This window comes from Galeopterus variegatus, unplaced genomic scaffold (assembly GCF_000696425.1).
Source record: "Galeopterus variegatus unplaced genomic scaffold, G_variegatus-3.0.2 Scaffold219, whole genome shotgun sequence".
Taxonomy (NCBI): Eukaryota; Metazoa; Chordata; class Mammalia; order Dermoptera; family Cynocephalidae; genus Galeopterus; species Galeopterus variegatus.
In genome coordinates, this window is record NW_007726330.1 from 211,229 (window position 1) to 226,921 (window position 15,693).

The 15,693-nt window shown below is 44.1% G+C and overlaps 1 protein-coding gene across 3 annotated transcripts in view; it reads left to right on the plus strand.

Annotated features, from left to right (window-relative positions):
* Positions 1-15,693, plus strand: part of NUP85 (nucleoporin 85kDa) — a 31,215-nt gene that overhangs the window by 10,718 nt on the left and 4,804 nt on the right. Inside the window, exons 3-12 of one of the 3 annotated variants that reach the window (XM_008566061.1) lie at positions 1,607-1,769; positions 4,582-4,652; positions 5,334-5,377; positions 6,571-6,640; positions 8,075-8,196; positions 11,163-11,297; positions 11,403-11,525; positions 11,755-11,886; positions 12,135-12,241; positions 15,595-15,678. In XM_008566061.1, coding sequence (XP_008564283.1) covers positions 1,607-1,769; positions 4,582-4,652; positions 5,334-5,377; positions 6,571-6,640; positions 8,075-8,196; positions 11,163-11,297; positions 11,403-11,525; positions 11,755-11,886; positions 12,135-12,241; positions 15,595-15,678 — 1,051 coding nt within the window. Of the gene's footprint in view, positions 1-1,606; positions 1,770-4,581; positions 4,653-5,333; positions 5,378-6,570; positions 6,641-8,074; positions 8,197-11,162; positions 11,298-11,402; positions 11,526-11,754; positions 11,887-12,134; positions 12,242-15,594; positions 15,679-15,693 lie in introns of those variants that run through there. The other 2 variants (XM_008566062.1, XM_008566063.1) reach the window with 2 other exon arrangements.

The window sequence follows — 15,693 nt, forward strand, 5'->3', positions numbered from 1 at the left end:
TGCTTTTGGAACATACGTTGGTGTGGTCAATTTATCATAAGGGGATAATTTTAAATTGTCCAATTTAGGGCCGTCCCGTGGCTCACTCGGGGGAGGGCGGTGCTGATAACACCAAGGCCCCGGGTTCGGATCCCATATAGGGATGGCCGGTTCGCTCACTGGCTGAGCGTGGTGCTGACAACACCAAGTTAAGGGTTAAGATCCCCTTACCGGTCATCTTTATAAAAAAAAAAATAAACAAATAAATAAATAAATAAATTGTCCAATTTAGGGCCGTCCCGTGGCTCACTCGGGAGAGTGCGGTGCTGATAACACCAAGGCCCCGGGTTCGGATCCCATATAGGGATGGCCGGTTCGCTCACTGGCTGAGCGTGGTGCTGACAACACCAAGTTAAGGGTTAAGATCCCCTTACCGGTCATCTTTATAAAAAAAAAAATAAACAAATAAATAAATAAATAAATTGTCCAATTTACTTGGATCCTCTGTGGGAATGTTTAGTTCAATGACCGCAAAATCATTTGTGTTATTTTTATAATCTTTTGGGAATTCAGAGAACTGCCACGCTAATCAAAATACCGAAAGAGAAAGCAAAAGCAGTACGATGAAGCCAAGGCAGGAGCCCTTACGGTTGTAGCAAGTGCTCGTAGCTGCGGCCTTGCCAACAGCTCTCCCTCCGGCGGTCCTGCCAACTCGGAGAGGGCAGCCCAAGCTGACTCCTTTAGGATCCTGCCATGGCGTGGACTGCACTAGAAATCATGTTCAAGACAAACTGTTGAACATCATCACACACTGTTCGAGAAACTATTACATAAGAAATTTCCACAAGTTGGTGGTTTATAATTTATCATCATAAAGTCTTTTCATTGTTCTCGCAAAATAATTTAGTCAGTTTTTGATTCTTTGTTTTAGGGGTAATGGCAGTGCAAAGTAATATAAAATTAATATTTACTTGACTTTGAAGTTATATAAAACTTTGCTTTAAGTTCATCTTATTTATTGAGTTTTACATAGGCTTATATTAAGTGAGCTTACTTTTTTCTGGTATATTTCAGTTGATGGAGGCAAACAGTAGTTCTGGGCCGGCCCCGTGGCTCACTTGGGAGAGTGCAATGCTGATAGCGCCCGAGGCAGTGGGTTCGGATCCTATATAGGGATGGCCGGTGCACTCACTGGCTGAGCGTGGTGCTGACAATACCAACCCGAGGGTTGCGATCCCCTTACCGGTCAAAAACAAAAACAAAAAAAACAAACAACAAAAAAAGTAGTTCCAAAATGTGCTTGTGGGCTGAGAATGAGCGTTTGTGTTTAAAAATTCATGTGTGGTTAATTGATAAATGATAGTCCTTATCACTTTATTCTTTATAAATGAAATCAGTAGCAAAGAAGCTAAAGCTTTTATTGTTTATTTGTTTTTGGTGGCTGACTGGTAAGGGGGTCTGAACCCATGACCTTGGTTTTATAAGGTTGTGCTCTAACCAACTGAGCTAACTGGCCAGCCCTAAGAAGCTAAAGCTTTTATAATTAGATACTCAATTAAAATTTTTAGAGTGTATTCTCTTTTGAGGATGATGATAGATACTAAATTTTTTTCCTGTTTTGTTTCAGAAAAATCAAAGTTAGTGCCAAACTGCCCCTTTATCTTTATCATCCGGAAAGATGAAGATGTTTACTCTCAAATCTTGAGAAAACTCTTCAATGAATCCCATGGAATCTTTGTGGGCCTCCAGAGAATAGAGGAAGAATTGACTGGAAAATCTAGAAAAGCTCAGTAAGTAGGCTGCTGCTAGGTGCTGAAGTCCACAGCTAAATTATGAAAAGCCAATTGAAATGCCTCCTTGTCCTTTGCTCGATGGATAGGTCACCTAGAGAAATAAGGGACTCCTGGTTTTAGTTTATGGCTTCAGTACTGGGCAGTGTACGTCGCTGGGGCTGGGAAGTCTTAGAGGGAATGTGCAAATGGCGTTGGTTGACTTGCTGGCTTGATAAGCTTTTTTTTTTTTTTTAAATATCTCTACTTCATTTACTCTCCAAAGCAGAGACTTAGGCTGAATACGCACTTGAGAATCACTGAATGAAGTCCCGTTGTTAGGAGATTTGGAAATTAATATAAAAATAACAGTCTTGTTTTGTCTTTTTTTTTTAATTTAATTTTTATTTTTCAGACAGAAAGTAGGATTTATTAGTGAACATGAGTAAGGAAGTGGCAGCACAGTAGAATTCCTCACAAGTCCAGGGCCCACTCCTTGTCTAGGAGGCCTCGGTTGGGGATGCATGTAACTCCACAACCATCTGGGATTAGCTACTTCTCTACCACCATGTCTTCAAATTGATCCGTATTAAAACTTGGTGAAGCCCCACTTCTTTGCGACGTTGATCTTCTGGTGGCCAGGGAACTTGAACTTAGCCCTTGTGTAGGGCCTCAATCACATGCCCCTTGTTCTGCACCTTGGTGCAGAGGGACCTGATGATTCAGCCAGTGTGAACCCTGTGCTCCGGCACTTTCCAAAGGCACCCTGCGTACCATTCTGGAGCCTAGGTTGAGGACAGCACTAGGTCAGAAACATGAACACCTGATGGAAAGGTCTGTCTCTGAGGTTCCTTAGGGCAACCTATACAAACTAGGGCAACCTATACAAACAATACGCTGCTTATACTACCAAGGATGCTGCTGTTTGCAACCTGTTTTTTTCTCTTTAAAGAATTACTTTTGAGACCTTTTTTGGTAAGAGACCAGAAAACTATTGTACTATTTACAGATCAAGATTTCTTGAAATGTGGTTCATGATTTAACTGTGTCAATATCAGGGTGGTACTTATTAATTGCAGACTTCTGGACCCAACCTTAGATCATGAAAATCAAAATCTCTGGAATTGGATCCTGAAATCTCCAAGTAGATTCTTAAGTACATTGGAGTTTGATACTCCTGTGTTAGGTTTTTATCAGTGTCTGTTCAAATGGTTAGGGCATGGGCAGTGTTGGTATATTACTTCCTTGATAAGCTTTTTACAAATGAATTATTTGGACAGTTCCATGGTCAGCTTCTAGGTGTGTGTATATACATGTGTGCCTGCACATGCACAATCGCTGGTTTCAAGAGGCTCTGTTACAGAATATTCGTGATTCATAGAAATCTATTAACAGTTCAAGGAGAAAACATGTCAAAAGTCCTGTAATTCCTTTTTTTTTTTTAACTTGTAAATATCTTCTACGATAAAGTCCTGTAATTCCTTGAAGGCAAGGGACCCTGTCTTATTTGTATGGACCCTTTGTTTCCTCATCTCCTGGTATATTAGGATAGTACATGCTTTGTATAGTATGCTGAATGAAAGAAGGAATATATATGTGAATGTCTCACTCACTGTGGGATGGTAGCTCCTGTTTTGTACATGGAGGCCAGCATATAGCTTGTTTTTTTGTCCAGGTAAGTTACTTATTTGGGCCTTTGCTCTTGACTCTAAGTTGGGGTAACAGTAGTTCTCTGCAGAGTAGCGAGGATTAGGGGAGATAATGTGTGCAAGTTGCTTAACCTCCTGCCAGCCCTTTGGCAGGCCATGTGTTGGATGTAGCTACTATTCATTTTTTTTTTTTTTTTTCCCATCCGCCTGCTATTCATTTTTAAATGGAGCCAATAGGTGGCCTTTAGGTCTTTTCCTCTAAAACAAATGTTTTTCTTGCTATAATGATATACATCTTGGTAACTGACAAGCATTGCTTTCTTGTGGATAATTTTCTTCTGTCTTTTTCTTTTTTAAGAACTTTTTATTTTGAACTGATTTGAGACTTATAGAAAAGTTAGAATAGTAGTCTGTATATTCTTCACCCAGTTTCCCAAATGTTAATGTCTGATACAACCACATTACTGTTACTAAAACCAGAAAACTAACATTGGTGCAGTATGATTAACTAAAGACATTATTTGAATTTCACCAATTTTTCCACTAATAACCTCTTTTCTCTTCTGTAAATGAGGTTGCATTTAGTTTTTTCTTGATAGTCTGTTTCATGACCTTGATACTTTTGAAGAACATTTATCGATTATTTTATAGACTGTCCCTCAATTTGGGTTTGTCGGTGTTTTCTCATAATTGAACAAAGCTTATACACTTATTAGCAGGAATACCACAGATGTGGTGATGTGTCTTCCTCACTACATCATATCATGTACCAGGTTTGTGATGTTGGTGTTTTATTGACCTTGTTCACTTGGTTTATGTGGTTTCTGCTGTAAAGTTACCATCTTTCCCTTTGTAACTAATAACTTTCTTGAGGGAGAAACTTTGAGACAGTGTAAATCCTATTTTTCCTCCATCTTTCACCCACAAATTTTAGTGCCCATCAGTGGATTTCATCTACAGCCATTAATATTAGTATGGACTCACTATTTTATTCCATGGGCTATCTCGTATTTATTTTGTTGCTCAAGTTGTTCTAGCTTAAGAGGTTGGCTCCCACCTTTTTAATTTTATGTATTTATTTATTTTTAGCAAATTCCTATCTTTTTTTTTTTTGAGCACTTTCTTATTTTCTGGCACTACAAGATGTTCTAGGTTCATCTTATATGTTATTTCATTTTCTGTAGATTGGTTCGAGTGAGTAAAAACTACCGGTCAGTCATAAGAGCGTGTATGGAAGAAATGCACCAGGTTGCAAGTAAGGATTTTGTGTGTGTGTGTGTGGTAATGTTTGAAGTATTTATCTGGCTGTAAATACTACAAGGTAAAATCTGATTGACATTCCAGTCCAAAACTCTTACTTTCCCATCTTACACAACGCTGAATTTTTTGGTAATCATCTTCAGTATGTTTTTCAAGTTCAAATGTATTGAATTGATTGGCTCATTGACAGGTATGAGGCTACAGGCCAAATTAAGGCTCTTTGAAAATTGTGTTCCCAGGTCTTTGACCTTGGTGGTTTAATGTCATCGTAACCATGTGAGCCACGTGATTTCTAGATGCGTGGTAGAGTTTTACATACCATGATGATGTCTTTGTCAGAGACCTTTAGGTGGCTGTGTTGCAGTTGAAAGTGCTGCTTGTAACTTGAGGGCCTTGGATTGAGAATCATTGATCTGTAACAAAGGGATATGAAGCATTAAAAAAAAATCTAGGTTGGCCCATCAGCTCAGATGGTTAGAGTATGGTGCTGCTAACACCAAGGTCTGGGGTTTGATCCCTGTACCAGCCAGCTGCCATTAAATTAAAAAAAAAAAAAAAATCTGTAGTGAAAATGGGTGGTTAAAAAACAAAGGCACAAGCCATAGAACCTGGTATATAAAGTTGTAACAATAAGATAAAATTCATTGCTCACTTAAAATGTTTCGTGTTTTGTTAGTTGCTGCCAAAGATCCAGCCAGTGGCCGCCAGTTCAGCAGCCAGGTAAGAGGGAGCTGCCTTTGTTGTTTTGACTCCACTGTGTCCTTCTGTATCTTTGCACCCACCTGGGGTAGCTTCGCAGTCACCGTTACTACAGAAGTGTCTCTTCTTTCCAGGTAGACAGGCAATTCCTTGGGGTGGCAGGGATCATCTTGAACTTCCTGGTGCCCCCTTCAAGGTCTAGCATGTTGGAACACAAGGATCTGCTTGATAAATTCTTTTTTTTTTTTTTTTTGTCCTTTCTGAGACCAGCCGCACCACGCTCAGCCAGTGAGCGCACCGGTCATCCCTATATAGGATCTGAACCCGTAGTGGGACTGTTGCTGCGCTCCCAGTGCCGCACTCTCCCGAGTGCGCCACAGGCTCGGCCCTGATAAATTCTTGTATATGTTTTCAGTTCTTATGGTAAATACAAATCCTAACCGCGTTGTGTTGGTGATGTCACCTGGGATGGAGAGCTGAGCTTTTGGAACCACCACTTAGTCTCATAAACTATACTCAACTCATGAACTGAACATTTTTACTGAGCTACACACGGTTATACTTTAGTTGGAGCTGGGAGATGAATTCTCTTTCCTTGGTAGAATATTGATATTTTTCATACCCAGTAGTAAATAGAGAATAATACACTGTCTCTAAAGTTGGCAAAGCATTTATTTTGCGCTATCAGCAAGGCATGATGGTGTCTGTGGACAGAAAGATGGTGGGGAAGAGGAGCCTGCATATACCTGAGGGCAGGGTCCAGGTCTCATTTATTTTTGAATCTTGTACTGGGCTTTGCCTTTATAGACTGTTTGCTAAACTTCAGTCCTTGAATACCAGCTTTACATTTTTTGCTCTGTCCACATGTTTCTTATTTACTAAATATTTTTCTAAAAATTTTCTCTCCCTTTTACTCTAATAATGCCCCTTGCGAAAAACCATAATTCGTCAAGATCATTGGTGTGATGTGCTAGTTATATTTTTTAATGCACATCAAAATAAAATTACAACCATTAAAATAAAACAGTGTTAGTCTACTTCCTAGCACCTGAAATCCTCTCAGTGGCTGCCCTGTGGAAAGTCTGTATGGGAATACCAGTGATTGTTGGGGTAGTGAGTACCATCAAGTGAGTCAAATCCTGCTTTATTCCTTTGCTCTGAGAGTAAATCTCAGGAGTATTTTCAGTTAAGACCTGGCTTCTTTTCTTCCTTAGGTCTCTATATTATCAGCTATGGAGCTCATTTGGAACCTGTGCGAAATTCTTTTTATTGAAGTAGCCCCAGGTGAGCATGGAATAATTCTTTCCCAGAATCCAAGGTGTCTTTCCTTGTCTTTCCTGTGCATTGTGATGAGTGTTTTGTTGCCGAGAATATACTTTCCAGTGCTTTTCATCAACTTAACCACCAGAAATCATTACAAAACACCAACAGAAACTTGACATTTTGTCAGAGACTGCAAAAAGAATCATTAAGAGTGTCTTCTAGGGCTGGCCCGGTGGCGCACTCCGTAGAGTGCGGCGCTTGGGAGCACGGCGGCGCTCCAGCCGGTGGTTCGGATCCCATATGGAGACCGGTCCGCTCACTGGTTGGGCGCGGTGCGGGCGCGACACTGAGGGTCGCGATCCCGTTACCAGTCACGAAAAAAGACAAAAAGGAAAAAAAAAAAAGTGTCTTCTAGAAACCCCAAACATCAGGCAGATGACTCCTGAAAAGTACTGAGAAAACAAATTTTAACTAGTGCATGAAGGGGTGCGGCGCTCCAGCCGGTGGTTCGGATCCCATATGGAGACCGGTCCGCTCACTGGTTGGGCGCGGTGCGGGCGCGACACTGAGGGTCGCGATCCCGTTACCAGTCACGAAAAAAGACAAAAAGGAAAAAAAAAAAAGTGTCTTCTAGAAACCCCAAACATCAGGCAGATGACTCCTGAAAAGTACTGAGAAAACAAATTTTAACTAGTGCATGAAGGGGTGGTCAGTCAAGCTTAAGAAAGTTTAGGGATGTTGGGAGGGATTAGGTGGTGGGGGGCAAAGTCACTTTGAGAATTCTGTCGCTAGCGATTGGGGTGGGGTAACCCTATGTGCTAACTCTGTCCAGTTGAAATTATTCCATTGATCTTGAATTAATTTGTGGTCAGTATAGTGTCCTGGCTTGAGTGAGCCCTCTGTGGAGGTTCTACACACTTTTTTGCATTTCTTTTAATGATTTGTTTGCTGTTATCCGTAAATGAGTATTAATCTCTGTGTAGCTATAGCATTTTTATTCATACTCCTGCTAAAGCATGAGAAACTCAGAATTATTTGTTCAAATGCCTACCTTCTCCAGGAGATTTTGAAGAGACTACTGTGTTTTTATCATCATGCATACCTAGCACTTAGTCAGCACCAGTCCCTAAATGGCCTTTACCAACAAAGGCATCGAGTATTCATGAAGAATCTGGCTGGGCGGGGGCAAGGTCTGGGTCCCATGTTCAGCCCTTTCTAGGATTCAATGAAAGATGGAGCTGCCTGGCACAGAGGGAGTATTCCGTAAAAGTCCATTTGCTTTTTTCTAGCCTAGTCCTTTATTCAGACCACATTTGTGTCTACTTAAGAGGGATAAAGCACTTCCTACATAGTCAGCTTGTGTGCCTTAACATTCTCTGTCTGTGCTTTGGGTAAAGTGGAATTTGCTGTGGATAGAGCTGAGGTTTTGTGTGTGACGAGAATCTCTCCTCTCAGCTGGCCCTCTCCTCCTTCACCTCCTTGACTGGGTCCGACTCCATGTGTGTGAGGTGGACAGTTTGTCAGCAGATGTTCTGGGCAGTGAGAATCCCAGCAAACACGAGAGCTTCTGGAACTTGGTAAGGATGTCATGCAGGCTGGGCCCCTTCCTTCCGCCTTGTATTCTGTCACCGTCAGCCCTCTCTGGTGGGACTGAGGGTTACCCACCCAGGAAATGATACCAGTTATTCAGAAGCTCCTTCTGCTCTAACAAGGCAGCTGAGATGTTCTTAGGACTGAGATGTTCTAAAACTGGATTGTGGTGATGGTGCCCAATTCTATAAACTTACTAAAACCCAATGAATTGTACACTGAAGTGCGTGAATTTTTATAGCATTTAAATTATAACTCAGAAAAGCTGTTAAAAACAAAAAGATTGATAATCCCATAGTCATTTTGGATTATCAGTGTGTGTGGGGTGTGTGTATGTATGTGTGTGTTCTATGTCTATAAGAGCAACACTTTTCTCCATTCACCTCTGTTGACCTGTGACCCAGTTGGAGGTGGTTAGTAGTCAATTAGAATAATGGAAAACTGATTAAATTTACAAAATCTGAAGTTCAGTAAGGAGTTGTTGCCTTTGGGACTATTTCTGGGCCTTTTGGTGACAGGAGATCTGTGAAGGTAAGGAGAGTGCCTTTGTTCAAGGAAGTATTGGGCTGAGATTTTGAGTCTCTGATTCATTCACTGAGTATTTATTGAGTACTTACTATTTGCAAAGCACTGAGGAAACAGCCATGACCAAAACAGGCAAAAGATTCCTGCCCTTATAGAGCTACATCCTGGGTGGGGAGATGGAAGAGAAACATATAAGCAAGTAATGTGTAACACGGCGGGTAGCGAAGTGCTCTGGAGAGGAGTTAAGGGTGGGGGGCTGGGAGTGCAGGGGGTGGTCAAGGAAGGCTTACCTCATGAGTGATGTGGGTGTGAGACCTGAGGGAGGTGAGGAGGACAGCCATGTCAATGAAGAGACAAAGAGCATTCCAGACAGCAAGGCCTGTGAGTGCTCTGTCCTAGAGGAAGAGGGGCGGGGAGCAGTGTGAGCACGAGGGAGAGCTGGGGAGATAAGGGTAGAGAGATGCTGGCCTCCTGGGCTCTCACCGGGACTTCAGCCTTTAGAGAGGCCATATAGCACAGTGGTTAACAATCTGGCCTATGGCACTGCAATGGCTGGCTTAGCATCCCAGCTCTGCCGCTTACTAGCTGTGAGCTCTTGACTTACTTAACAGCCTTTATTGTTCTCGTCTGTACAGTGGAGGTAAAGGCTGTTGTGATGATTGAATTAGTTGAAGGGCATAAATGTGTGCAGACTAGTTGACATGCAAGATGCACAGTAGGAACTACTGTTTCCCCCCAAGTCACGTGGGGTAAGGGACATTGGAGAGCTGAGTGTAGGAGCTCTGTGATCTGACTTGGGTTTTCAAAGGGTGGAAGCATGGCTGGCCAGTCAGTTAGTTAGAGCACAGCCTTGCAACACTGAGGTCAAAGGGTGGAAGCAGAAGGACCAGTCTGGAGGCCATTGTACTAAATCACGCAAAAGATGATGGTGACTTGGACAAGAGCAGTAGCTGAGCAGAGGAGATGGTGAGAGGTGATTTGAGTCTAGATGTAGTTTCAGGAGTGTTCGTTCATGGGATTTACCAATGGATTGGACTTGGGTGTGTAAGAAATAGAAGAATGTGGGAGGATGAGGTTGGTGAGTTGGAGGCGAGCAGGAGTTTAATTTTAGACATGTTACATTTAAGATGCTTATTAGGGAGCCAAGTGGAGATGTTGACTAGGTAGTTGGAATACACAAGTTTTGAATTCAGAGAAAGTAGTCCAGGCTAGAGAGAAAAAAACTGGGAGTTGTCAGTACATATATATCTATGACCTTTTTGAGCATGACTTATAGTAAAAAATTTTACCTTGTATATTTTACACATACGAGTATACTTGTACAGTCAATTCTCATTATTTGTGGTACTTATGGTCTATAAAGTTGCCTTGAGTAACACCAAGGTCGTGGGTTCAGATTCCTGTACCGGCTTCCAAAAAATAATAATAATAATAATAAAGTTGCCTTGAACACTGAATTAGCAAGTACTGAACCATTCCTCCTAGAGGAAATACAAGGTTAGGTTCCTGCAGAGCCTCGTCACATTTTTGTGAACTGATTGGTGTATTACCTTGTTTTATGTGTGTTTCTGTTTAAGACAACTTATTTAACATATTGTTGATTCCTTAACTTTGAACTCAGGGCCAACAGCACTATAATGCATGCTTAAATGAAGCTTATCTAACATCTCATAGCCTTCTTGCATTTAGGAACTCTAGACAGCACTTGAGCCATGCTTGGGGGCCCAGCAAAACACAGAAATGCAAAAAACATGGCCCTAAATACATGGCAAAAAAGACACTTGTTTACAGTATGAGAGCTGACGCAAGAAGGCAGAGTGTTCCCTTGCTCGACTTCAGCTGGGAAAATGTGCATCAAGTAACTCATGCTGCTCTGCGCACGTCACGAATGATGGTGAAAGTGCCATGAGTGTTGATTTGGGGGCTGGCTGGTTAGCTCACTCAGGAGAGCATGGTGTTGGTAACGCCAAGGTCACAGGTTCAGATCCCCATACTGGCCAGCTGCCAAAAAAATGACATTTGATTTGGGGATTATAAAGAAATTTTAGTAAGTAGGCAAATTCACAAATATGGGATCTATTAATGAGGACTGACTGTTTGTATATTGAGTGTATGTATATGTGTACATATTTGAACTGAAATTTTTATGAACCAATACTTTATTTGATGCACTCTGATATTTTCTATTTTATTATTTCACTTATTTTTCAAAAGTTGGTCACAACCTGTAGTGGGCTCCAGCCGGCAGTTTGGAAACCATTGAGGGGGTACAGCATGAGACCAGATGTGATAGGGCTGACTCATGGGACAGAAAGAAGCCTGTGTCTGAGGAGTTAGAACGCCCAAGTGTGGGTTTACGAAACCGGCCTCCCGCCCTTCCGCAGGGCTGGGCCCCCACCAGTGCTCATGGCCGTGGATCTCCTCCCAGGTGACCATCTTGGTGCTGCAGGGCCGGCTGGATGAGGCCCGACAAATGCTGTCCAAGGAAGCCGACACCAGCCCCACCTCTGCAGGCATGTGCCGAACCTTGGGGGACCTGATGAGGACAATGCCCATTCTTAGCGTATGTGGGAGCAGCCTCACCCTGCTGGGTCTTGGGAGATGGGTAATTTGTCCAGCATAAAGGGCTGGGGTGCAATGACGTCTCATGGCCAATGTCTCCCCTTAGCCTGGAAATACCCAGACGCTGACAGAGCTGGAGCTGAAGTGGCAGCACTGGCACGAGGAATGTGAGCGGCACCTCCAGGATGGCACTTTCACCTCCAGCCCTCACCTGGAGACTCTCTGCAAGGTCTGTGGGAAGCAGTCCAGGTCAGGTCCACGTTGACTTCCCCTGGGGACTGTGCCATCCAGCAGAGCAACTGCAAGAGCAGGCTCCTCCTTGGATGGCACTGTGCATCACTGTGCTGGGAGGAGAGAGAGCTTTCAGGCTCTAGCTGAATCTAGTACCCTAGTTGAGATCAGGAGAGTTATAGAGAAGTCATCTCTGGACAGCTCAGGGAAAATGTCTCTCTCCTCAGATCATGCTGGGAGATGAAGCTGCCTTGTTAGAGCAGAAGGAGCTTCTGAATAACTGGTATCATTTCCTAGTGACTCGGCTCCTATACTCGCATCCCACGGTAAAACCCATGGATTTGCACCTCTATGCCCAGGTGAGTCTGAGCTCCGAGGGGGGAGGGGACAGGAGTAGGAGTCCTGGTGGCTTCCTTGACGGGTCAGGTCATTCTGTGCGTGGCCTCTTTGACTCGAACCTTCCTGGGGAGCAGAAAGGCATTTTCCTTAGGCCCTTTTTGAAGGAATCCGTCACCCTTCTCCAGGGTTTGTTATACAGCAGCCCTGCCTGCCCCCTTGAGTCTCGACTTCCATCCTGGGGATTGAGTGGGTTATCACCTTTCCACAGTCCAGCCTGGACCTGTTTCTGGGAGGTGAGAGCAGCCCAGAACCCCTCGACAACATCTTGATGGCAGCCTTTGAGTTTGACATCCACCAAGTGATAAAAGAGTGCAGGTAGGACCCCTGCCCACCACCTGAACCACTGATAGGTGCACAGCCCAGGGGCCGACAGTGCAGTGCAGCCGTCACCACCATTCGTTTCTAGAATGTCCCGTTCCTCCCTTACCTTTCTTCCCACAGACCTGCTGTCTTAGTCCATTCTGTGCTGCTATAACAGAATACCTGAGACTGGGTAATTTATAAAGAGCAAATTTATTTTCCACAGTTTCGGAGGCTGAGAAGCCCAAGATCAAGGCACCAGCAAGTTCAGTGTCTAGTGAGGGCTGCTCTGCTTCCAAGATGGTGCCTTGAATGCTGTGTTCTCCTGATGGGAGGAACCGGTCCTCACATGGCAGAAGGGCAAGAAGGGGACAAACTCCCTTTGTCAAGCCCCTTTATTAGGGCACGTAATCCCATTCATGAGGGAAGAGCCTTAGTGGCCTAGTCACTTCTGAAAGTAACCACCTCGGGCCGGCCCGTGGCTCACTCGGGAGACTGTGGTGTTGGTAACACCAAGGCCACGGGTTCGGATCCCATATAGGGATGGCCGGTTCGCTCACTTGGGAGAGCGTGGTGCTGACAACACCAAGTCAAGGGGAGGCGCGGCGGCCCTCCCACCAAGGGTTCGGATCCCACATACAGACCGGTTCCCGCTCACTGGCTGAGCGAGGTGCGGGCGCAACACCGAGGGTTGCGATCCCGTTGCCGGTCTGGTCTGGTCCGGGTGCGACACTGAGGGTTGCGATCCGTTGCCGGACATGAAAAAAGACCAAAAAAAAAATAAAGTCTCCACCTCTTAATACTATCACATTGGCAACACCTAAACTTTGGATGAATCTTGGAGAGATACATACATTCAAACCATTGGGGACACACTCAAACCATAGTCTCTACTCCCTGGCCTGGCCAGATGCAGGTAGATAATGGCTTCTCTCTGGATGAGTTTGGGGATCTTCCTGAGGCTTCAGGGCTACCATATTTTGTAACTGTTTCCATTTCAAGGATGTTTATGTAAGATAACATTGCAGGAAATGACTTTAAAATCCAGAAAGAGCAAGCTTGTTTCTTGGTACCTAATGGACATGCAACCACCTTATGGGAGAGTATTTCCCAACAGACTCACTCTAGCGAGTCAAGGGCTACCAATCATGGCTGTGTGTTTTCAGAATTCTCAGCCCTCCCCAAAAGGGTGTTGCATCATTTGTGTTAAACCTTCAGCAAGGCCGGGAAGGGAGTGTCCAGCATAATGAATCAAAGGTAAAAGCTTTCCTAGAGCGTGGTGTGGGAACACCAAGGTCAAGGGTTTGGATCCTTGTACTGGCCAGCTGCAAAATAAAAATAAAAAAATAAAGAGCTTTCCAGAAATCTCCATATATAGTAAATAAAAAAGACTTTACCCTTCCCTCATATGCATACCAGACAGGGGGTATTGCACTGAAGACTGCTGTTGAGGGAGAGAGTTGGGAATGGCAACCGAGGCCTTCCTGGCTCAGGGATCAATCTCACTGGCCTCAACTGGGTCTGTTTTAGTAGATCTGAGCAGTGCAAAGGTTTCCCTCCTGCAGTGCAGGGCAAACAGTCCCTTGGGGGTTGTGGTGTTTTCCTTCCCCGTAGCTGCTCTTCCTGGCTCCACAGAAGTCCCTGCATTTCCAGCAGAGGCCACTTCCGAGCTGTTAGTTAAGCCTTCCCAGTCTTTGAACTTTGAGGCTGCCCACCTGTTGTGTGTGGAGGCTGCTGTCTAAGAATTCTCCAGAATATGCATGTGAAGATCTGACGTCTGTGTGATTCAGACTTGCCTAACCCTGTGGGGAGACTGTGGTGGCCGTGGCCTCAGTCGGCACTTTGTCACGTCTCGTGCTGTTAATTCTCTGCCTTTAGTGGTCGCTGCCTTCCAGCCTTGGAGGCTGCTGTACCCCTTTTGGGAGATGATGGAAGCTGTGTAGCTCTTCATTCTGTCCGCGGTGGCATTTGTGCAGACTGGAGCACACTGCTCTCTTCACGCTGGGGTCCTCTGTAGTCTCCTCGCTGGCTTCTCTGGCGGTTTCGCTATAACCGTCAGCTAGAAATTTGCAGCAGCCGCTGTTCAGGAGGCTGAGGGGCCCTTTCCCCTCGCCCAGCCCTCCCCATTCTTTCCCCCAGCTGTACTGAGCTATCACTGACAAAGTCATGTATGTTTAAGGTATACAATGTGGTTTTTTTCTCTTCTGTAACTTTTTTTTTTTTTTGGTGGCTGGGATCTGAACCCGTGACCTTGGTGTTACAAGGCTGTGCCTTATAACCAACTGAGCTGACTGGCCAGCCCCTTTCTGTAACTTTGAACATGTTTTGCTATAAGTATGCATTGTGAAATATTACCACAATCAAGCTAATTAACATACCCATCACCTCACATAATTACCCTTTTTGTGTGTGTGTGGTGAGATCTACTCTCAACACTTGAGGTCTACTCTCTTAGCAAATTTTAAGTGTACAGTATGTTATTAATTATAATCACCATGCTGTACATTAGACCTCCAAAGCTTATTCACCTTATAGCTGAAACTTTGTACCCTTTGACCAACATCTCCCTCTTTTCTCCACCCTCCAGCCCCTGACAACCACCATTCTACTCTCTGCTTCTATGTGACTATTTTTTTTAGATTCCACATGTAAGTAACATCATGCAGTATTTGTCTATCAATGTCAGGTTTATTTCATTTAGCATAATGTCCTCCAGCTTCATCCATGTTGTCACAAATGGCTGAATTTCCTTCTTTTAAGGCTAAATAATACTCCATTGTATATGTGAGGGTACTTCAAAAAGTTCATGGAAAAATAAAAAGATAATATGAGTCTTTCCGAGGACCCCTCATATGTACAGAGCACCACATATTTACTGTCTGTCAGTGGATGTGTTTCCATGTCTTGGCTGCTTGAACAATCGTGCTGTACACCTTAAATATTGACTTTGTCAATGATACTTCAGTAACGCTGGGGGAAGAAACAGGAGGGAGTCGGCTGCAGCGAACATGGGGATGCAGATAGCTCTTTGAGGTGCTGATTTCATTTCCTTTGGTTGTATTCTCGGATGTGGGATTGCTGGATCATATGGTAGTTCTGTTAATTTTTTGAGGAATCCCCATACTGTTTTCCATACTGGCTGTACCGATTTACATCCCAGCAACATCATTCAAGGGTTCCCTTTCCTCCACACCTTCTCCAGCATTTGTTACCTTCTGGCTTTTTGATAGTACCCCTTCTAGTAGGTTTGAGGGGACATCCCTCCCATCTTTTGGAAGCACATGAGGGGTTGCTGCTCACTCCCCACCCCTGTGGGACATGGCCTCTCCCACTGACTTTCCTTCTTGCTTTGGTGTCTGAATCTGCAGCATCGCCCTGAGCAACTGGTGGTTTGTGGCCCACCTGACAGACCTGCTGGATCACTGCAAACTCCTCCAGTCGCACAACCTCTAGTAAGCGGGCCGGGC